The sequence below is a fragment of the Hevea brasiliensis genome, chromosome 12 (assembly GCF_030052815.1).
Source record: "Hevea brasiliensis isolate MT/VB/25A 57/8 chromosome 12, ASM3005281v1, whole genome shotgun sequence".
NCBI lineage: Eukaryota > Viridiplantae > Streptophyta > Magnoliopsida > Malpighiales > Euphorbiaceae > Hevea > Hevea brasiliensis.
The window spans coordinates 8,445,344-8,467,922 of NC_079504.1; the positions used below are offsets into that span (position 1 = coordinate 8,445,344).

The following is a 22,579-nucleotide window of genomic DNA, read 5'->3' on the forward strand; positions in this document are numbered from 1 at the left end:
AATAAAATAAAATAAATAAACTACAATTAACAATATATAAATAAAAAGAATTCAATAGTTTATCAATTGATGAGTTTAATTAATTTTAAATAAATTCATTATTAAAATTAAAAACAATATGAAAAATTTATGATTAAATTAATAAAATTTAAAGATTTAACTAAAATTAATAATTAACATAAAAATTTTGATTTTTTTTTTTTTACATTTAGTCTGAGTATTAAGATTATATTTTTATTAAACAATATTATAAAATTTTACTATTTAAAAATATAAAATCACAAACTGCACATCGCGCAGATTCACGACAAATTTATTTGTAAATTCACACTTGAGATATTTAGCATGTAGAAAATTTTACATTAAATTTTTTCCGTAATTTTATAAAAATGGTTTTGCTTTATCCAAAGTTAACAAAACAGAGAGGATCTGCATATGAATACTTTAATACAAAAAAATATTAAAAATATCAAACATAAAAATTTTCATTTATAAATGAAATGAATTTAATGCTCATGTGTTACAGACGTAAGGTAAATGATTGTTACAATACATTATTGTGTCAACATTTTTGTAATGTCAAGACAATTGAGTAATGATTCGAATTTCTAATCACACGTTAATTGAATTTTGGAGAGGATACCTATAATTTAATTACAAAAGAAAAAGAATACAATGACCATTCTATCAGGTATAAATCCAATTGTTAAATTTATCAGAAACTGTTAGTCACCCGATTAAACGAGCAGCAAGCCATCAAGAGATGCCCTTGTAGTCGTTTAGTTCCCCCCACACAGTCAGCTCAACCTCCTCCCACGAATTTGCCATTCTGAGTTCCTTCCATATACTGAAAATAGCCCCCAAGACATTCTCTTCGTGCAAGACACAGTAGCACCTGGAGAAATGCAACCACCCAACTGAATTACATGAACTATACATTCTGAAAACTCATGCTGCAAGTACCAAACACTGACTGACCAATGCAAAAGCATGCAGCGAACAAGGAAATTGCTGATTTTATAACTAAAAGAAAATTCCTAATTAGCAGCCAAGATTATAACCATCAGTCACCAGATATATTTTTAAGCATTTTCCTTCATTCAAGTACAAGGAATGACCACAAACAATGCCGATAAAAGCACCTGAATGCGCACAGGGCATTCACTGCTTGATTCATAAAACATCAATTAACAATGATACTGTCAAGAACAAAACAGAGAAGAAGGAAAGCCCAAGCATAAAAATCATTAGAAATCATGCACTTACATGGCATGATATGAAAGTCGTCCAAACTTGTTACTGCTCTTCACTGATTCATACTCGCTTGTCAACAAAGGTAGTTTATAACTCTCCAAAAATTTTTTAAGAAGACTGGAGTCACCTCTAAATACATCCAAGTATACAGGTATCAGGTCATAAATGCGGTCACCTGTAGAAGAAATAAATCAATCTGATTAAAGTGACAATGTCGTATTTCAAAAGGTGAAAGTGCATCATTCCTATTTTTTTCTACTTTTTAACATGAAGAGCACATAAAGACATTAGGTGCAACTCAAAACTTGATGGTTTGAAGTTGAAGTCCCTGGAAGATCAATTAATGCAAGATATTCTCCGCAGCAAAGGTAAAATAGATAGTTTAGAATTCAAAAAGTTCAGGGATATAAGATTATATAGCATTGTGATACGGAGATTTTACACATATTTCAGAAAATAGATATTATAGAACATATTGAATAGAACCCAAAATACTGCAGATAACATTTCAGGATGGAATGGTAACCAATAAGTGAGAAAGCACTCACCAACAGAAAGATCACTAAAATCAAGAATGTAGCTGGGACTCCATGACTTATCATCTCTAACATCTTTGTAGCCATTCGAGTCACTATCCATCAGACAAGCATCTGCATTGTTTCCACTCAAGCAATAGCTAACACAATTTGGTTCCATGTGAACATTGTCATCCATAATATCCGAGTGTATCCAGGAGCAAGGTTTACAGATTTTGCACACATCATTTTCATTCTGAAATCAACTAAGAGTAACATGTTATAAATCATTAATGACTCGTTATCCAATTACATAAGAGGTTTTACCATGGGATATTTTTATCAAAATAATATCAATAATTGTGACACAATGAAAAAAGATGTGGTAAAAACCTGGTATGAATCCACCAACTTCCTAAAATCATCAGGGATATATTCATGAACTTTCTGTATGAGAGTTTCTGGGATTGGATCTCCCCTGCAAAATGTAAATGAATATTTCAGTGGAGTACTGAGAAGCAGCTTCATGTCACAAAGGTTTAGTACTAGCATATTATATATATATATATATATATATATATATATATATATATATGTATGTATGTATCTATTCTGTGATAGATATGGGCATACCAATTTGTCAACCGGCTTTTGATATTCCTTTTCTTCCTGGATAGAGTTCTGATGAAGATTTCCCATTCTGCAGGAATGTCAGATTTATAGGGAGTATCCTCTGTGGAACCATTAGCAAAGGGCAATTCCATTTTTTGTTTAATATCTGAGAAAGTTGACTTATTGATAGATGGATAGGGTAAAAGATGAAGGTTACGCAGCTGCTCTCCCAGAAAGCAAGCCAAATTTAGAGTATCTTCCGATGACAGTCTCTCTCTTCTGCCAAGAGAGAACATATGAGTCGGCACTCGGTACCAATAAGATCACATAAATGCTATTTCTAGTACAATTAGAAGAAACAATCAAGGTTATGACAACTTACAATTCAGCAAATATCTTTCCCTTGCATCGCTTTGTGATGATAAATGGCCATATCTGTGTGCATCCAGCTGAATTTGTCTGTTCATTTATTGACATCCCAGCTTTTATGCACTCATACTGTTTCTTGGCCCACAAACCAAAAGGAAAATCATCCTCTTTGCAATTCACTGGAATAAAATTGCATTTTCCAATCACATTAGGCACTCCTTTGCCATCCCAAGGCACAATTTTGTAAGTTCCATTCTCAAGGTAAAGAACTCCACTCGCCAAAATTTCAGGAACATGAGTTTTCAGAGGAGAGTTGACTTTATGCAACATAGAGTAAAACTCAAGCTGCAAACAAGCAAATGTAAGAACTGGAATATTCTGCAAGGTAATTGACCAGGAGAAACAGAGAAATAGATATTATAAATGTACCTCAGTGCCTAAACCATACATTGAAGCTTCCAGACCTCCTTCAACAAAGATTTTAACTGCTTGGTCAGCTAAGAGATAAACCTGTTGTCAAATGGGACAGTTTACCAACAGCTCAGACAGAACTACTTACAATATAGTGAACAAAAATTTTCTATCAATAAGCATATTTATGTCCTAAACATCAACCAGCGTAAAAATTTCATCACACCTTATGATATTTACCATACAGCCATACGACCGGCTATGTTATATGGTAGTGAGTGTTGGGCACTGAAAAAGTCGTATGCGTCTAAGATAAGAGTTGCAAAGATGAGAATGTTAAGGTGAATGAGTGGCCATACTAGACTAGATAAAGTCCGTAATGAGAGTATTAGAGAAAAGGTAGGAGTGGTGTCAATTGAAGATAAGTTGAGAGAAGTGAGATTGAGATGATTTGGTCATGTGAAGCGTAGACATACGAAGGCTCTAGTTAGACAAGTAGAGCACGTTAGGTTAGAGGATAAAAAGAAAAAAAGGGGTAGACCTAAATTGACTTGGAGGAGAATAGTACAACATGACCTAAAAGCATTATACATTTCTGAGGATTTAACCCAAAATCGTTTAGAGTAGAGAAAGCGAATCCATACAGCCGACCCCAAATCTTTGGGATAAAGGCTTAGTTGATTTGAGTTGTATGTCCTAAACATCTAAACCGAGTAGTTAAATTTCAAGCAACTCCAGGATACGTAGAAAAGCTCTGAGAACATAGCCAATATATGTGAATACATCAGACATCATTATTTCCTAATGGCTCACAAACAGAAGTCAAAATACTCACTGCAGAAGAGCCCACTTCTTCCAGTATTAAAATCTTAAAGTGCCAAAAAAAAAAAAAAAAACCTTAACATGCCCTAGCTGCTTAAACCTAGAAAGTACATTTGAGTCTAATAACTCCAGCATATTACTGTCCAAAACAGTTGCTCTATTCTGCATGCCATGTCCTGGCATGCACACAAGGCTTAAGGTGGAGAAATTTGTTATGAATTACCATCCCATATTTGATAATGTGACAAAAAGATCCATGGTGTGTTTGGTAGGCTGAATGATCTCAAAAGTGACTCAAGCCAGCACTTTTGGGCAATCAACCTATGCTGTTACAATAAATGACTCTTGCTTTTAGCATTTGAAGAAATGAGTACAAAGTGGCAGGTTTGACTTATAATGGAAACCTCAAAGAAACTAAAGTAAAATAAGAGCAGCTACAACAAGAAAAAGATTGATGATGGTGATGATAATGATAGTAAAAGAACTGAAATTTAAGAAAACTATGCTTTGTTTCATAATTGATAAACACACTTACAGGATTGCTACCCGTGCCAACAGGAAGCTTTTCATCATCTGTGGGAAGAGGCAAATTGTGGAATGCACAAATTTCTGCTAGGCAATTGAACCATTTGTCCGCATTTAGTGCTAGACATGCTCCCTAAGACAATTCAGAACAAATTAGAAATAGTTAAAGAAAATATTTGTTATTTAAAGGTGTTTGGCACCTCTACTATTCCAGTTAAGCAAGATAAGCTTGTGATTGTAGATAACCTTGCTGAAATTATATTCCTTTTTGCATAGAGTGAAGCACATCTGAAGAAACTATAACCAAGGCCTTCATTAATGAAATACTATATTATCTTTTCTTTACTGTCCTAATAAACAAATTCCCATCATTTCTGTTTGATACTGAACTGATTTAACTTGTAATGGTAACCCAGCATGAATGCTTTAATTGGATTGAAATTTTCCATGAGGCTTTGAGCTATTTCTTAAGAATCCCAAAGTTTAGTTTTGCACAATCTCCATGCACCCGTTTGGAATTTAAATGAAAATGAATGAAATAAAACAAAACAATATCATAATGTACCAGATATATGATATTAATATTCTAACACCAATGAAAATAATATGGCAGCTATATAATACAAATAATAAGATAATATTTCAGTCAACGTAATGAATATATTTACATCACATGATATCATGGATGCATTGTGGCTACTTGTAACCAAATAAATCATAATTATTCGAAAAAGACAAATCAATTAATTGGCTTCTTTAATAATTTGTGTCTGATTGCTCAATATGATGGAGTTGAGTCTATGAGCAAGACCTTCGACTTCACTCTTGCCTCATTATGATTCTTACAATTAAAAAGAGGAACAAAACACGAAAGATCTCACTACTTTTGGTCAATTAGTAGGCTACAGTATTATCATAGTAGATTTCTCAACCTACTAAGCTTCAAATTTCAGGCTTGCCAATAGAAAATTGTTTCTTTGTTTGATAGATAGGATTGCCAATTGACAAGCATAAAGGAAGGTTAGTTAGAGATATATAGTACCTTCCATATAAGCTCTCTTATTCCTGTTTTTCCGATCCAAAGCTTGGATAGCCATTCTCTCATTTCTCGTTGTCCAATGGAATTTCCTGGGCTCCATAGCGAACTATAATGGTCTTTCTCCTTATCCAAGAAGATGCCTAAGAATTTTATATCATAAGAAAAATCTCGTCTCCACAACTCATAAATTTTAGAGTCACCATGAGTAGTTGTCTCTTGTTCAGGATCTTCTCTGAGTTTTTGAATTCTGACCCTCTTTTCTTTCCTTGTCAGGTCTGGGTAACTTAGATCATCTTCATGATTCACTGCATTCTTTTCAACGTCTCGTAAAATGTCTTCATCAACAGCCAAAAATCCAGCACGGCAAATTCCTTTATGACGATAACCTGGTGCCATATCCAGACATACATATTCAAAGTTTTTGGAATTTGCAAAGTTTTGTGTAACAGCAATAGTTGTTTCAAGATTTAGGACACAGTGCCACCATCCGCTTGGAACAAAAATTGTCTCCCCTGGAAGCTGGGTACACTCTATTGGCTTGTCTTCATCAGCAAGAAGTGGATAAAAATCTAGCCACCACTGTATACACAACAAAAGACCCAGGAAGAGCGACTTCAAACTCTTTCATAAGGGCAAGAAGAATCACAAAGTACTAGGATATCTTAAACAAAATACCTGCAGTGATGATGGAGTATCAATATTTATATCACCATCTTCTTCATTTACATGTACTGTGACACCCATGGGTACCCTACCAGGGGGATACAAAGCCCACCTATTCAAACACAATTGAGAAATGGACATCAGCTACATAGCCACATTAAAATACAGGTTTCCTGAGTTAAAAGGGTGTAGGGGAACAATAGTGATGGAGTGTCATATATGTTCAAACAAAGTTTCCTTATTGTTTTCTAGCCCTGTGCGTGTGTGCGTATTATTTTCAACAATTTAAACATGAGTTTTACCTTTTACGACCATATAGAAGAGTATTCCAGGCACTGGTGAGTGCAGGATCAACATGCCAAGATGCACCAGACCTCTCTGGTCCAATAATAAGCCATCTAAAGGGTGGTCGCTGTTCTCTATCTAGGACCTCGAAAAAGTCTTCTAGAAATAGATGAGGCACACAGTAATCTTTCAATAAGCCGGGTGCAGTTTCCCCAAACTGCAAGAGCAGAAACTCAAGCTTAAAGACCTTATGAAAAGAAACACCCACATACAGAGCCATATGCAGTTCCTCAGTACCTTCTCATCAAAAATATATAGTGGATCCTCATCATGCTGAAAGTTCATGTATGAGACATAATCCTTGAATTTCATTGAAACTTTCCGAGAGCTCCTCTGAGAAATTTTAAAAGCTTTATCTCCATATTTCATTGACAGCTGATCAATTGTCCATGTATTCCTCGCTGGCCAATCGTCAGCCAATCCGGAAAGTAAAACCTGGTACATAGTTTGCCACAAGCCCCACATACAAAATTTAGAACAGGAAAAAATAGTGCTATCTGTTTGTAGTTGCCAAATCACAAAATAAAAATAAGAAAGAACATTTACAATAGACAATCAAGTAGCATTTGAGACTTTTTCATCGTTTTTAAAGGGAAAGTAGAACAAGAAGAAACAAGCAGCTGCTTTGGAAATTCTGATGCATTTTCTCATATTTTCATGTTAAAAGACGTGTTTTAGAATGTGTATCAAAAACAAGACAAAGGAAAACTGCAAAGTTAGGTATGTGTCATACTCCTAGTAAAAATGGGAGGTCCAAGTATGAAATCATTACAAGAAATAAGACCAATCGATTAACAGGAAAAACAAAATTATGGACAAAGGAAAAACAGTAGAATTCCCTCAACCATAATACTCTACAGAATTAAAATATTATTCTCCTAACACCAACTAATCTGTAGGATACAAGACTGAAGAATTGTTACTATACCGGTTTTGTCCCATCATACTGAGAGAAAAATTCTTCTGAAGAGAGGCCTTTCTTTCTTTCCACATTTCCAACATCAAATGAAAACTCACGCAATGTGATATTGCACCTGTAAAATCTTCTATACAAGAATAAAGAGTTGAAACCTGCATAAACGTACAGATGCACTAGAGATAAGTATGCGTCCCTAAAAGTAATGGTCACCATAGAACACCAAGAAACTGTGCCATAAGAGCCCTACCATCAAAATGAAGTTGTTTTCCACAACGTTCTTTATATTCATCTGGCACATTCTCTCTGGATACCATTAAAAAAGAAACAAACATCTATATTACATTTACTAGGAACTAAAATGCAAGCAAAAGGATATAGATGGTTAAACTGTTAAGCAGCAAAATAAGTTTATAACAGGCACTCTAGAAAAAATTTTCAAATCTCAACAAATAATCCTTAAAAGAAAAAAGCCAGCAAATTCAAAGCACTACTACTGAGACATACAAATGCAGCGTTGTTTTCTTCCAGGATCCTTCGTACTCAAGCGGACCATTAACCTTGTTGAGGCATAAACTCATCCATAGCGGTTCTTCATTGCATAATATATACATCACACTGCAGAGGCCAAAAAAAAAAGGAAATGAGAAATAAAAGAAGAGAAAGACTTACGCCAACACCAAACACAAAAACCAGAAAAATCCACTATCATCCTGTCCAGTTAACTATATATAAGTTAGGGCACTGTTTGCCAACAACAAATAGCATTGAAGAATCTAATTGAACAAATAAGAGATTTAGAATCTAATGTCTCAAAAGCTAAACCAATCAGGTTCAATTCTGATAAATTGGGAGAGCAAATTAAGGAACTAGAAATCCACAAATTAGAGAACAAGATTAAGAGAAAACAGCAAAATATGTAGATGTCATGTAGACCTGCTGACGCAAGAGAGACGAGCGACATCTCGAGGAGTAAGATTCTCCAAAATAGCACAGACGAGCTCATCGGGAAGGACTTTGAGGTTGCCGAGAGCGTCGGGTCTGCGATCCCTTATCTGAAAAGCTTGGAGTTGAGAATTATCCATTGATGGAAATAAAATTATCAGAAATTGGCTAGCTTTGCAGGTTTGGGTACTTTATAAATGTTTGCACTGGAGAGAAAACGCGGCGGGCGACCTTGCCGTTTAGAAAAAGCGCGCCTTCTCTCCTCGCCCTCGCAGTCCAAAACTTAGGAACCGCGTTGCTTGTACTCGGGAAATACCGTGTGCGCGCCACACGTGCACCCGAGTCCCAGCACGGGTGTATTTTATAGTTAAAATTAGTTTGTTAAAAAATAAGATAATTTAATAAAATTTTATAATTCATCTTATATAATTTTTATAAATTAATATTTTTTTATTAAATTATTATTTATGAAAATTTTATTAATTTAATAAATAAAATATAATTTCTTAACATAAGAAATACATATATAATAATTTTTTAAATTTCAAAAAATAAATTATATGTAATAAATTTTATTAAAAATTTTAAAAATAAATTATTCATTCATTATAGTAAATTATGTTAAATTAAAATAATTAATTATATTATATATTTTTCATAATAATTATTTTTTTCATTCAATTAATAATCTTCATAATTGACCATTTAAAAAAAATATTAATTTATAAAAACTATATGAGATGAATTTTTGTAATAAAATAATTTTACTTTATGATAAAATAAGGTAACCATAACTATAGAATATGCCTAGAATGATTATTAAAAAAATATGAATTATAATTTTATTTCTAAAATTTAATAAAATCTATATTTTAGTTTTTATATTTTTAAAATAATTTAATATTTAAAATTTAATAAAACTTACAATTTAGTCCATTCACTTAATTTTTCATCTAATTCATTATTAATTATAATAAAAATTATTAAAATATTATTAATTTTATATTTTTTAACTTAAATAATTTAATCTATAAATTATGAACTAAATTATTTAGGTTAGAAAAAACACAGAGTTAAAAGTATTTTAATAATTTTTATTATAATTAATAATAAATTAAATGAGAAAAATTAAATTGTAAATTTTACAGATCAAATTATTTAATTTTAAAAATATAATAACTAAATTATATAATTTTTATTAAATTTTACAAATTAAATTATAGCTTATTCAAAAGAAATTTGGATCCAAAAGAAATGTGGATGGATTGATGGTACGTTATGGTTCAACTTCTTTTTTTTTTTTTTGGGGGGGGAAAGAACCTTTATGGTTCAACTTCTAGTTCTAATCTTTTGCCTAGTAAATAAAAAGTAAAAATTATTATTTTTAAAATTTTATAATTAATAGATGCTGCTAAATTAAAAAAAAAAACCTAAATTGAATATATAAAGTCAGTTTAATCTTTTTTTTTTAGTTTAAAAAATTTAATGTAAAAAAGGATTTATAACTTAATGGATAATATGAACATGGACGGCTAGCTTAAATAATAAATTCTTCATCACTCTAAAAATGCAATTAAAAAAAATAAAAACTATAATTTTTAAAAATATATCTTTTGAGAAATTTTTAGATACATTCAGTCTTGTATATTATTTGAAAATGAAATTATAATTTTATAATTATGAAATAATAATTGAATTGTAATCAGGTTTGCTATTATATAATTTCTCGTCGTGGTTGCTGTTGTCTACTGCCTCTGCTATTATGGATGATGAATTGATGATAGTATACCTATTCCTTACCCTTGCTTTGAAGCAGAAGCTACATCCAAAACTTGGGCATCATTTAAATATCAATGCCTCGGGTTTTTTTTTTTTTTAACTTGCCCTTATTAAAAATCAATATCCTTGTCCTTGAGTTCTAGTCGATAAATTAAAATTTGTTTTTGAGTTTGATTGCAGATTTTTTATTGTGGAATTTGAGTTCATTGTTGGGCTTACATTCTTCAAGAAGCATAACTGTTCACAAATAAAAATCCATTGATGAGTTTGTGTTCTTAAATTTTGATTTTCACACTTTTTGATTTTGATTAATTTTATAAAAAATATTTTTTACTAATGGAAAGTAAAAGATTTTTTTTTTCTAAAATTAAATCTATCTTAATTTAAGAAAAAAATTGTGAATTTATTAGTCCGAAAGTATCATTTTTTTGGCTTAATTGGACATTTCTTATAATCGTCCTGAACTTATCAGTATAATATTATAATTATTTAACTTAAAAATGTAATATAAAACTCCTTTAACTTTTTAATTTAAACAGTAAAATTCCTCAAACCTCTAATTATCAATTTTTCAGTTAGACACTGACCTAAACAGCTCTAACGTAAAGCTTAATCAATATTAAATTGAATCCTTTTTATCACTGTATACAAAATGAATTTTCAAGTGCAGAGAGAATAATTTTACAATTTGAATAAGAGAGGAGAGAAAAATATTGACTAAAAGCCATATGAGAGCTGTTCACATCACATCAGTTTTCACCTAAAAAATTAATAATTGAAAGTTAGAAAAATTTTACTGTGTAAAATTTGAAAATTTAGGAACTTTTATATTACATTTTAAAATTTAAAGACTATAGTATTACAGCCATATAAGTTTAGGGATAATTATTAAAATTTACCAAATGGGCTAAATCAGTTGAACTCATTAAAGACAGAAAATCAGTTTCTTCATAATACTAGATCACTGATTGAAAACATAAGCATCAGCCAGTTTGCAATGAGATTATATACAATTTAATCCACTCAACTACCAAATTTTATCATATTGGGATGCAGCCTTTAACTCTCCATTTATTCATTTCTCTGTTCAAAAGTCTCAAACATTACCGTCTTCAAGTATACACATACAGCACGACATAAATTAACTCCCAACTTATGTAAGTTCTATTAATACAGGCTTTAATAACTAAATGAAAAGAACAAACATATTGGTGAACCTTCACAGCCATCTTACAGGCTAGTGGAGGCAATTTTGGGTTGCGAATTGATCCTCCTCTTTCTAAGACGCTCTGCAATGATGAATGCCAGCTCCAGAGATTGTGAAGCATTGAGCCTAGGGTCACAGTGGGTGTGGTAGCGGGAACTCAGGTCATCAAACGTCACAGTACGTGATCCCCCAATGCATTCTGTCACATTTTGGCCAGTCATCTCTAGATGAACTCCTCCAGGATGGCTTCCTTCTTGTTCATGCACATCAAAGAAGGCTCTCACCTCCGCCTGCTCAAATAAAAGATAAAACAACATTAGATGATTTAGAAGAATGATAATATTGCTGTGAAACTATTTATGGTTCATTTAGTATTATTGTTGAGAAAAATATTTTCTTAAATTTATTTGTTAGAACACATTAAAAATTGATTTACAATTAAATTTGACATGGAACACTAAAATAACAAAACTTTTTTCAAACTGTTAAATGATGTTTTCTCTAAAAATGTTTTTTTTGCCCCCTAAAACTTAATGCCAAATGGGCCCTTACATGTATTTTCAAATATACAGGAACCATAGTGGAAACTGGAAAGCAACATTTTAAGAAAATGAATATTCTTCTAGCGCAAAATGGATTTTGTCAACTTGCAGGTAAAGGCGGACATTACCACCTAACCACATTCACCTACCCACTAATTGCATTTCTGGCTTAACCATTGATTACATACTTCAGGAATCTCAATTTGCTATTCTACCCCAAAGACCTTAGAAGTAGTCCTTTTCCCACCTACCACAACTAGTTTTATTTGCCTTCAAATCTGTCTATTTCTAAAAATCTTCTTAAGAGCTAAAGCATACCCCTCCATGAGCAACTGTGAGCTAGGGCAACTTGTTCAACAATGGTAAATCTTAAATGTCCATATACAACGTTATGCAAATAGACATCACATTAATTGCAAGCACTGATTGGTGAGTGCATCACATGTTATGATAAGAAGAAAATTTTTTCTTCAATGGTTTACCACCAAAGCTGATCACAAAAGGCTAATTTAAACTATTAAATAATAATATGATGAAAGGTAGGTCATCAACTAAAACTGTCATTTATTTGGATTTTGGATACAAATTAACAATTTGTTAAGAGAGTCCTATCACTACTTGTACTATCAATAATTATATTATCATTTACACTGCTTCATACATATTATGTTGCTGGGTGCTAAAAGACAATTTTTCTTTTTCTCATTCTCCTATTTAGTTCTAAGCCCGCTACTAACTTTTTCTTCTTTTATTCCTTAATTTTCTATTTTCCCTTAACATATAATTTAAACAACCAAGAATTCCTGCCTCACATAAAATGAATTTACAAAGAATTATATGCTTTCAAATCAAGTAAAGATACGAGTATCATACCCTGATGGAATCAAATGGGCGAGTTTTTAAACCGCAAGGAGCCTTTATGGTGTTTCCATGCATAGGATCACTGACCCATGTGACAATTTGCCCAGCCCTGCGTACTGCTCGAATTAGATGGGGAAGTTTCACTCTCATGTTCTCAGCTCCCATTCTGGTGATAATTGTTATTCTCCCTGGTTTGTTCTGAGGATTCAGAATCTCAATGAGCTTAACTAGCTCATTAGGATCCATCTTATCACTCACCTACAGCAATGTAGACAAATCACATAAGAACACCAAAAGCACCAAATACAATTGTCAATCACATATATATCAAATTAAAAGTTATTAGTGTTGCAAAAAACCATTCGAATTCAGTTGATTGCCAAGTTACAATTTCCAAGAGAATTCTGTAAGACGGGAGAAAAAAAAAAGTGATCATGAGAAAAACAACTTGGCCCAACACTAAAAATATGCAATCAATCAATTTATGGTAGCTGATCTTGGCAAACTTTTTAAGATCAACCCTTCAGTTGATTACTAGGTTCAAATTCAGGTATATGAAGTACATAAGAAACAAAGTTTGACCAAGACACCCACAAACAAAAACCAGCTTCTCACATTTTGAATAGAAGGATTTATTCATCTGTTCATCCTAATTTAGCAAAAAACAAACATGAATTAGATAAAGTAGAGAAGAGTATGTTACCTTGATGCCAAGGGGATTAGCAACTCCTCTCAAAAACTCAACATGAGCACCATCTAGCTGTCTGGTACGTTCTCCAACCCAGAGAAAATGGGCAGAGCAGTCATAGTAGAGGCCAGAAGTTGAATCCAGCCGGGCAAGTGATTGCTCATATGGCAAAAGCAAGCACTCATGGGATGTCCAGAACTCAGTTGTTGTCATGATAGGATGGTCAACAGTGAGACCAGCTGCAGACATGAATCCAAGGGCCTCATCTACCCGGTGTGCAAGTTCCCGGTACCTACCACACCAAGAAAAAAAATATGAAGACATTTTAACCCAAAAAAAAAAAAAAAAACTAACGCAGCATCTAAAATCCAACTAGAATTAGAGAATTGGCGACCTGCCAAACTCACTTCCATACAAGATTTTTGTTAATATTTTAGAGAGCCTATCAAAACGAAAATAATTGCTGGAGCAATATGTCCCCATGTACTCTTGATGGGATAGAAATAGTTAAAAACGTAGCAAATTGACAAATATATGAAAAGCTTACAATAGATTCCAGTTATGCAAATTCCAAAAGGCCAATCAAAGCTTACACCATACATGTAATTTGAGGTATAGAAAATTTCGAAAATGAATATTGCCAGCAATATTAATCAATTATACTTATGGGGTGAATTACTAAATTTCACCATCTCATATTCTCACCACACAATAAAACTTTAAAAGAGCACCAGACGTAAGGCCTGTTTGGGTTTCAAAGCCTGAAACTTTTTTTTCTGAATAAAAGCAAAGATTTAGATGCTGCCAAGAAAAAATAATTTGAAAAAAAAGTTATTTTGTTATTTTACCGTTTTTACGATTAAAACTGATCAATTTTAATTTTTAATTATTTTTTAATATTTTCTTACTATTATATTTAAGAAAGTGCCAAACCCATAAACATCTAAAGATCAATTAATCTTCAAAAGTAAATCACTTGCCTCCAACCAGGAACTACCACCCAAAGAAACAAATATAAACAGCAAGTATTATCAAGTTACCTAAATTGAATTATACCTGTCTCCCTGCTCACTATGCTCTGTGAAATCCAGATTCCACTGATTAACCCTCTGCATAGCAGCATATCCACCGGTGGCAAACGCTCGAAGAAGATTCAAAGTTGCTGCTGATTGGCAGTAAGCTCTAATCATCCTCTGTGGGTCGGGAACTCTTGACTTCTCGTCGAAAGTATCACCGTTCACGTTGTCCCCTCTGTAACTAGGCAACTTCACTCCATTCTTTTCCTCAAAAGGCTCCGATCTTGGTTTCGCAAACTGACCTGCCATCCGTCCCACCTATAACGACACAAACCAATTCATGAATTAAAAGAAGATTTTGAAAATTTGCAGGACTATCCAGGGGGTTCTGAAATTATAATAAAAAGTGTTTTATGTTATATTTTCAGCACCATTTTTTTTAACATATCAAAACAGCAAAATGATGGAAGCAGAGGTTAATATTAAACTAAGCACACCTTGACAACGGGCATTTGGCCACCGAACATCAGAACAGCACCCATCTGGAGAAGAATCCTGAAAGTGTCACGGATGTTATTGGCGTTAAACTCCTTGAAACTCTCAGCACAATCTCCCCCTTGCAACAAAAAAGCATTGCCCATTGCAGCCTCACTGAGCCTCTCCTCTAAGCTCCTAGCCTCACCAGCGAACACAATCGGAGGGAAAGCATCGAGGGTCCTGAGCACCGATTCGAGCTCTTCCTTATTCGGGTATTCCGGAAGCTGCAAAGCCTTCTTCGATTTCCAGCTGTCCACGCTCCATTTCCCAGGAACCACATTGGTAGTCGGCGCCGCCGCAGCTGCTGGTGCCGATGTTGCCGCTGCTGATGTGGATGTTTTCGTCGTTTGTTGTTTCCCTGATTTATCGGAGACAATGGGATTTTTAGAAGGCTCGGAGGAGTAGACGGCGGAGATTTGGAGGACGGATCGGGACGGTGCCTTGTTGGCTACGAATGAAGGTTGGTGGGTTTTGTTAGAGGTAATTAAGGCTTTGGTGGGAATAAGGGAAGTGCTTGTGAAAGACATTTTGGGTATTTTCTATAATGGAAAAGAAAAAGAGGGTTTGTGATTTGAGATTTGAAAGGTCCCTGAATGGGCAGAGGAAGAGATGAAAATGTTTTTATAAGGGAAGGAGCGAGGCCATGGGCCAGGGTGGTGGTGTCTGGTAGAGAGACGTGCTGGTGGTAGTAGTTGAAGAGAAGGGTATGTTGGGGAATATATTATGAGAAGGGGGTTATTTAGGGAATTTCGATTTTTTTCTGTAGAGCCAAGTCAATTTTAATTGATTTGTTTAATAATTACGATTGCTTCACCTACTCCTAATCGCCACTTATCACAGCCGACGGCGGCTCTATAGGCTCGTAGCCGAGCCAGCTGAACGGTTGCGTTATTTTTCTTACTGTTTCGAGCGTTCGTCGTCGGGGTTTTTAACAGTTACTGCTCAGCGCTCACTTCACTGCCTTAATAAAATTTTATTTCTGGTTATTGCAGTTATTTTGCGTTTTCTAATAATTTTTTCATTTTTATTTTCCAATTTACTACTCTAGTTTTTTTTTTAAATTAAATTTTAAAATAAATGTCTATATTTATGTCATCCAACTAATATAAATTGGTTTTATTTAAAAGAATTTACGTAATAAATGTCTACATTGTTTTTTTTTTTTTCTCAATTTTAGCACAAATTTTAATTAAGGTTTTGTTCTAAAAAAGTAAGATTTAATTAAAGTATATCAGTCAAGCTCCTTTTAAGCACAATTAAGGTATATCTATCTCAAGGAGTCGAATTCGTTTTTAGAATAATTAGATGCTTATTAATTATTATGAAACAAATTGTTTTAATATCTATGTGCATCACTTTATTAAAACACTTATAAGAAAAAGAAATCACACATGCAAATGCAATTAACCTAAACAATAGTTTTGTAGGAGATAGCCAGTTTTAGCATTACATTAATATTTAGTTGGTTTTAAAAAGAAAAACAAAAAGTTAATTGAATTGTTTTTTTTAAATAAATAAATTACTTTTATTTGTAAAAAAATATATTTTTTTTTACCTTTCAAATAACATAATAAAATTACTATCTCATATAACTAATAATTATAACTTAAGTCGATTTTAAAATCAAAATATTTTTTTGAACATAGCTACAAAAAATTTTAACTCATATGCAAATGATCTTATTAATTATTAGATTAAATATTTATATATAAGTTTGTATTCTTTGCATACACATACTTTAATTAATTCTATATAAATCTGAATATAAATATTTAATTTATTAATTATTAAACTCATTTTTATATAAATTTAAATTTATAATTAATGTGCCCTTTAAATAATATAATAGATCAATATTAGCAAATTGTATCAAAATGCTAAATTTAAATAAATAAATCACAATTTATCTATCTCTAAAAAATTAGAAGCTTTTAATATAAAGAGAAAAATTCATATAAAAAAAGATAAAACTCAATTAAAAGAAATAAAAGTACATAATTTCTACGAAAAAGAATTCTCAACTATAAACTAAAACCAGATACAACTTTAATACAATTTCCTCACATTTTTAGATACTTTTTTAGAAATTATTTAGAGAATGCATGAACCACATGTATATAAAAAAAAATTATGTTCATATATAAATATGATAAGAAAGAAAAATCAGATATTGACATTATGTAGCATAGGCCGGTTTGTATTATTATTACATTTAATTTCAGAAAACGTAGCTATCCGTTGTTGGTCCAAGCAATATATCAAATGCTCTAGCATTTTCTTAAGAAAAACTATACAATAACTAGCTGCTTCAAAGCAATTATTTGTTGAAGTTGGATTTATAATAATTCTAGTTAGAGCAGGTAGGCAAGTTCAATTGGGACCAAAAACAGAAACGAAGCCAAGCCAAGAAGGAGAAGAAGCTGAAGATTGAAGAGATCACCTAACCAAGTCATTTGGTGGGTATGCCATCAAGAAAATCAAAGCGCAAGATATTTGTGGTAGAATTACAAGCAGACCCATTTATCAAAATTGAGAAAGTCAAGTGGGGTTAAAGTTCTATTGAGTTAGAAATGAGAGACACGTCCGTTTCACACCCACCTACCCTCTTCCACTTCATGCGCCATTCTCCTCTCCTGCCCTCTTTCTTTCTTCTTCGTACACAAACACAGACACCTCCATCAAAACCTTCTTCTTTCAAAGCCAGGTTTCCTGCCCATTGGCATTAGGCTTGGCATATTCTTTCTCTTTTCCATGCCCTGAAATTCTCAAACAGAAACAGGTGGTGATCATGCAGGAAGGGTTGCCCAAATCAATTTAAGTCCCACGTAAATCTGTCACGCCACCCTTTTAAATAAAAAAAAAAATAATTACAAAAATTTAGCATATGAAATCTCAGCTTCAATTAATTAATATCTTTATGTTTTATATGTTACAATTTTAAAATAAAATAAAAAAAGTTTTCAATTTTTTAATATATCTAAAAGAAATAATAAATTTTGAATCTTTAATTTATTGGATTATGAAATTTGATTTACTATTTGAATTAAGTAGTAAATTTGCGTTTTGGATAAGTTTGTTGGCTCTCTATTATAAGCTGGTTTATTTTTTTGTTAATGATTAATTAATTAACAAATAAGAGCATAGTGGCTTTTAATTAAATAAGACTCTTACCTACCAGTTGAGGGTTAAGCGTACTTTTGAATCAAACAGTAACATGTGCTTTAATTTCCTTCAAAAGTTTTTCAAATCACTTTATTTATTTATTTTATTAAACAAACTTTCTTTTTTTTTTTTTAATCATTCTTTTTTATTAGGCACACGTCTATTTCATTTTATCTTATAATTCAACATGACCTGCTTTAACTTATACTTTTATATATTTATATTTTAAATTCATAATAAATTAAATTTGGATAATAATTTTATTTTTAAAATAATAAACTTATAATTTATGAATTTTAAAAATTATTGAATAAAATATTTGTATATATTTTCTTTTTTTTTAAATAATTTTATTCAATCCCACACTAGAATCAAGAGTAAAAAATTTATATTTGTACCATCTCACTCAATTATACAATTAAATATATTTTAGAGTTATAATACAGCAAAAACTTATATATTGTCAATATTGATTAAATTATATTTTATCAGTCTTAACTGATGATTTAGATGTGTGTAATTTTCATTTTGTGCATAGAGATTGTAATAGAGCAGCTCAATTTATTACTTACAAAATGCTTTATAATGATACTTTTGCTTATAATTTTTCAAAGCAATTCAACTTTATACTATTTTCTTTACGTGTCTAAGGTTTAATAGATTTGCATTTTTTAAAAAAAAAAAAGTGATAATATTAAATTAATAAATGATAAATTTTTAAACCATTCCTAAACACTGTCCTCAAAATGGCAGTGCTATGATCACTCTTGTGTTGCAAATCATGGAGATGGGCCAGGCCTAATGGGCCCCATTCTATTGATGAGTTCCAAACCAACCTCTTGAAATTTGAATCCTTGAACTCATATCCTTGTTGGTCCACTGAGTGTCTTGTCCCATGAGAAGCTGTCCATTTTAATTCAGCTTCACTAGTCACTACCTGAGTCAAGCCCAATCTCTTCTCTCCCTTCTCTTAAAAACAATTTCAAAGACTTGGGAAGGAAGGAGGGACAGAAGATAAGCCTCTCTTATAGCAGGGTCTGGTTCTAATTCAAGTCTTCGAATCAGCTTCATGTGCATCTGCTTATTCTGTGGTAGGGCATATCTGCGAGAGAGAGGAATATGAAGCATTATGGGGCAACCCATAATTTTAAACATTGTCCACATTCCACTGCATTTATTCCTTCAGTTTTACCCTTGGAAAAGGATAGATACCCTACAAATTGATATAGTTGGTGGAGTTTATTATTTTAGTTGTGACCCATTACCACTTTAATTCCTTAAATTGTATCCAGACAATTTAGATATCTTCTGCTGGGCATTTATGCTTCAAAAAGCTTATGCCTTCATAAATCATTATCATTAAAATGATTTAATCATTAATTATTAATTAAAGAGAATATCTTTTGGATAGTAATAAAAGGGTTTGAAAAGCCTTTTTTTTTTTTTTTTTAAGTAGAATTTGAAGCATTTAAGCTTGTTGATAAATATAAAAAAAATAAATTTAAAATTTTAAGTATTGAAATAAATATATTTTTTAAAACCACTTAAATTAGTGTTTAGGTGTAACCTTTTTATTTATAATAATATGACAAATTTATAAAATAATATATATATATATATTTTTTTTTAATTTTGAAAAAGGTATTACTGATTTATAAAAACATTTTTATCTCATAAATTATTTGTAAATGCTAAAATAAAAAATACTTAGTAACAATATTTAAAATTTAAATATTTTATATAAATTTAAAAAAAATTATTAAAAATATGTAAAAATACAATGTAATAAGTATTGAAAGTTTAATATTAAAATTTAAAATTAATTAATTAAATTTACGTTATTTATTTAAAATTAATTTAATAAATATAATATTTAATTATTTATTTTTATAATTCCCTAATTGAGTTAGTAGTTTATTAATTAAACTAAAAGTGATATACCTCAAACGTCAGAATCCAACCCTATCCCTCAGCCATATCAAAATCCGAGCCAGATCTGATAACACTGCCGAAAGTTAAAAAGCCTAACTTTGCTCCTTTAGTTACCCTTGAAGTGACTGTCCAAAGGAAAGAGAAGCCTAAGCTTGTGGAATACAGATAGCGTTTGAATTGAATTGGTTTAACGTTGTTTGCTCACCTGGGCTCAATGAACAGACCAATAATTACCCTCTAAAAATATCTGAGAGCCAATTCCTAGGTCCTAAATTATTATTTATTATTTAAGAGAGACTTTAGGTAGCTAGGGAGAGACACAAAGCATACAACTTCATTCCTATTGAAACATACATATTCATAAAGCATGAAGGAAGCACCCTACAAATAACAGAGAAGTGAATAAATGATACTATGGAGATGGAGGCCAACCATATAATTCAGCATCCTCAATTCCTTCATAGAACCTGAACTCAAGCTCCTCCAGCCTTTGCTCATCATCCCACATTTCATCAATACTGAGCAAAGCGCTCAGCAGCGTCTAAATCCCAGTCATTCATATCGTAATGCTCTAGTAGATGAGGCCCCAAAAATCTCACTTTTGGGAACTTCTCCTTGAGGAAGTTGCTATCAAGTTTCACATTCCTGCATCCTGTCAAATTCACAAACTCGAGCTCAGGGCAGCTTGAAAGGATCTTCAACACGCTTTCATTGCCGATGAGGAGATGGTAAGCAATTTCTAAATGCTTCAGCTTAGGCATAGTGGCAGCAATGGCATGAGCCTCATCTTCTAGTGGGAACTGGTCTGCTGAAGATGATAGCTCCATGTTCCGGTACAGGACCAGAAGCAATTTACAATGTTTTCCAATGGTCTCTAAAGCTTGAGCACCGATTTTATTGCAATAGCTCACATCCAATAAAGTGATTGTTGAAAGTTTTCCAGCAATCTGCTCAACAATTGAATCGCTTATTTCGCTTCTTGGCACTTGCAAATTCTCAAGGGATCCAGCACTTGCAAAACCAAAAAAGAAAAAACCCAAGTCACTAGGTTTCTGATTAGAGAATGCCACCATTAAAAGTCACTACGCCTAATGATGATACAATGCCAGCTCCACAGATAGCAATTACAACGAGGAACAGCTACAATAAATACATTTGAGCATTGCAAACATAACAAACAAATGAAGATCAAAACGAGACATGTTTTCACATCTGCATTGAGAAGATCCTAAATGAACACAGAATAGAGAAGCAATCAAGATGACCTATTAAGCAAACCGCGCTGCCCCTAAACTAGAAATTGCGAGTAGATTACAAGATTTCATGAAGAGCTTAGCAATTGAAAATTGAAGTTTGATCAAACAAGTTTAGTTCAGCTTACTGCTCAACGAGGAATGAGAAAATAGAATTATTGGAAATGCCAGTGACAGAGAGCTTGCGGAGGGATCCACAGCTTCGAGTGATCAACATTCGAAGCATGCGATCAAGGTGGTGAGGCTGGCGACTTTTACTCCATTCCTCGATGTCTATCTCTTGCCAACAATATGGCCCTGAAACTGCTCTGCCCCATGATTTGCAAACCCTTGGGATCACTGTTAGTATCTCTTGTAGAGAAAGATTTCTAAAGATTAGAGCAAGGGCATCTGGTATCAGCTCATCCCAACAGCGATAATCACTTGCCTTGTCCATATATTTTGCCTGTAGAATCAAATAACACAAATGTAGGGGAAATCCAGAGTTAATCCAAGCATGACACAGACCTCTTGAATCTCATTTATGCATATCATCAGAAAGGGTTAATCCTACAAGAGAACTTTGAAGGGAAATCTGCAGAATTCAAGAATCCAAAACTAAAAGAAAAACACAAAAGATCTGAGATACACGCAATTAATTTTCAGTAACAAAATATCTTTTAATTATCAAACATAAGAGAAAAAAAATCGACAATGATATTAGTAGGTTACATGCAAGGGAAAGAGATCAGATAAGGAACTAAATTACCAAAAAAATGAGAAAAAAATAACAAAGCTTGTATATTTATATTAACCATTCAACATCAGTAAACCAAATGAAGACATTAGGACCCAAAAGATTAAAAATTTCCAATTACAGTAAAAAAAGAGGACTAAAATCTGGATAAAACGAAAGAAACGGCAAAAAAAAATTGATCTGGAGAGGGAAATCAAGAAATAAACTGCAAATCAAAGCACGAATAAGATGTACGCTAAGTAGCTTTACAGATCCATGAAGCTAGACCCACACAAGAAAACTGGTTAGAAACATCATTTGCATGTATATTACGGCGGGAAGCGAGCGGGTGATGATGAGTTTAAGCTAAAACTCTGAATGGTTGAAATGAATGAGAAGCAAAAGACAAGAAATTGCATGTTCTTGCAATTCAAACAACCCTGAAACAGAGTGTGTTTTCTGGGGTAAGCA

At 32.4% G+C, this 22,579-nt stretch overlaps 2 protein-coding genes and 1 pseudogene across 3 annotated transcripts; all 3 read right to left on the reverse strand.

Moving 5' to 3' along the window:
• Positions 1–460: 460 nt before the first annotated feature.
• Positions 461–8,697, reverse strand: LOC110636704 (lysine-specific demethylase JMJ21). Of its 2 annotated transcripts, XM_058131017.1 has the most exons (16): positions 8,408–8,694; positions 7,979–8,089; positions 7,722–7,777; positions 7,484–7,626; positions 6,793–6,990; positions 6,513–6,712; positions 6,223–6,322; positions 5,551–6,126; positions 4,519–4,641; positions 3,180–3,260; positions 2,764–3,095; positions 2,403–2,660; positions 2,163–2,247; positions 1,803–2,025; positions 1,267–1,429; positions 461–895 (listed from the first exon to the last, which is right to left on the reverse strand). In XM_058131017.1, the coding sequence occupies exons 1-16, from the start codon at positions 8,554–8,556 to the stop codon at positions 757–759; spliced, it is 2,937 nt and encodes a 978-aa protein (XP_057987000.1). In that variant the 5' UTR covers positions 8,557–8,694; the 3' UTR covers positions 461–756. The 2 variants fall into 2 exon arrangements, with proteins under 2 accessions (XP_057987000.1, XP_057987001.1); XM_058131018.1 differs by lacking the exons at positions 461–895; positions 1,267–1,429 and having other exon boundaries at positions 1,878–2,035; positions 8,408–8,697.
• A 2,549-nt stretch (positions 8,698–11,246) lies between these two features.
• On the reverse strand, positions 11,247–15,690 carry LOC110636688 (phospho-2-dehydro-3-deoxyheptonate aldolase 1, chloroplastic). Its single transcript, XM_021786493.2, has 5 exons — positions 15,007–15,690; positions 14,550–14,827; positions 13,509–13,785; positions 12,818–13,063; positions 11,247–11,692 (listed from the first exon to the last, which is right to left on the reverse strand). Exons 1-5 carry the CDS (start codon positions 15,571–15,573, stop codon positions 11,426–11,428), a joined length of 1,635 nt encoding a protein of 544 aa, XP_021642185.1. The 5' UTR covers positions 15,574–15,690; the 3' UTR covers positions 11,247–11,425.
• A 4,766-nt stretch (positions 15,691–20,456) lies between these two features.
• On the reverse strand, positions 20,457–22,394 carry LOC131171312 (F-box protein FBW2-like; annotated as a pseudogene).
• Positions 22,395–22,579: the final 185 nt, after the last annotated feature.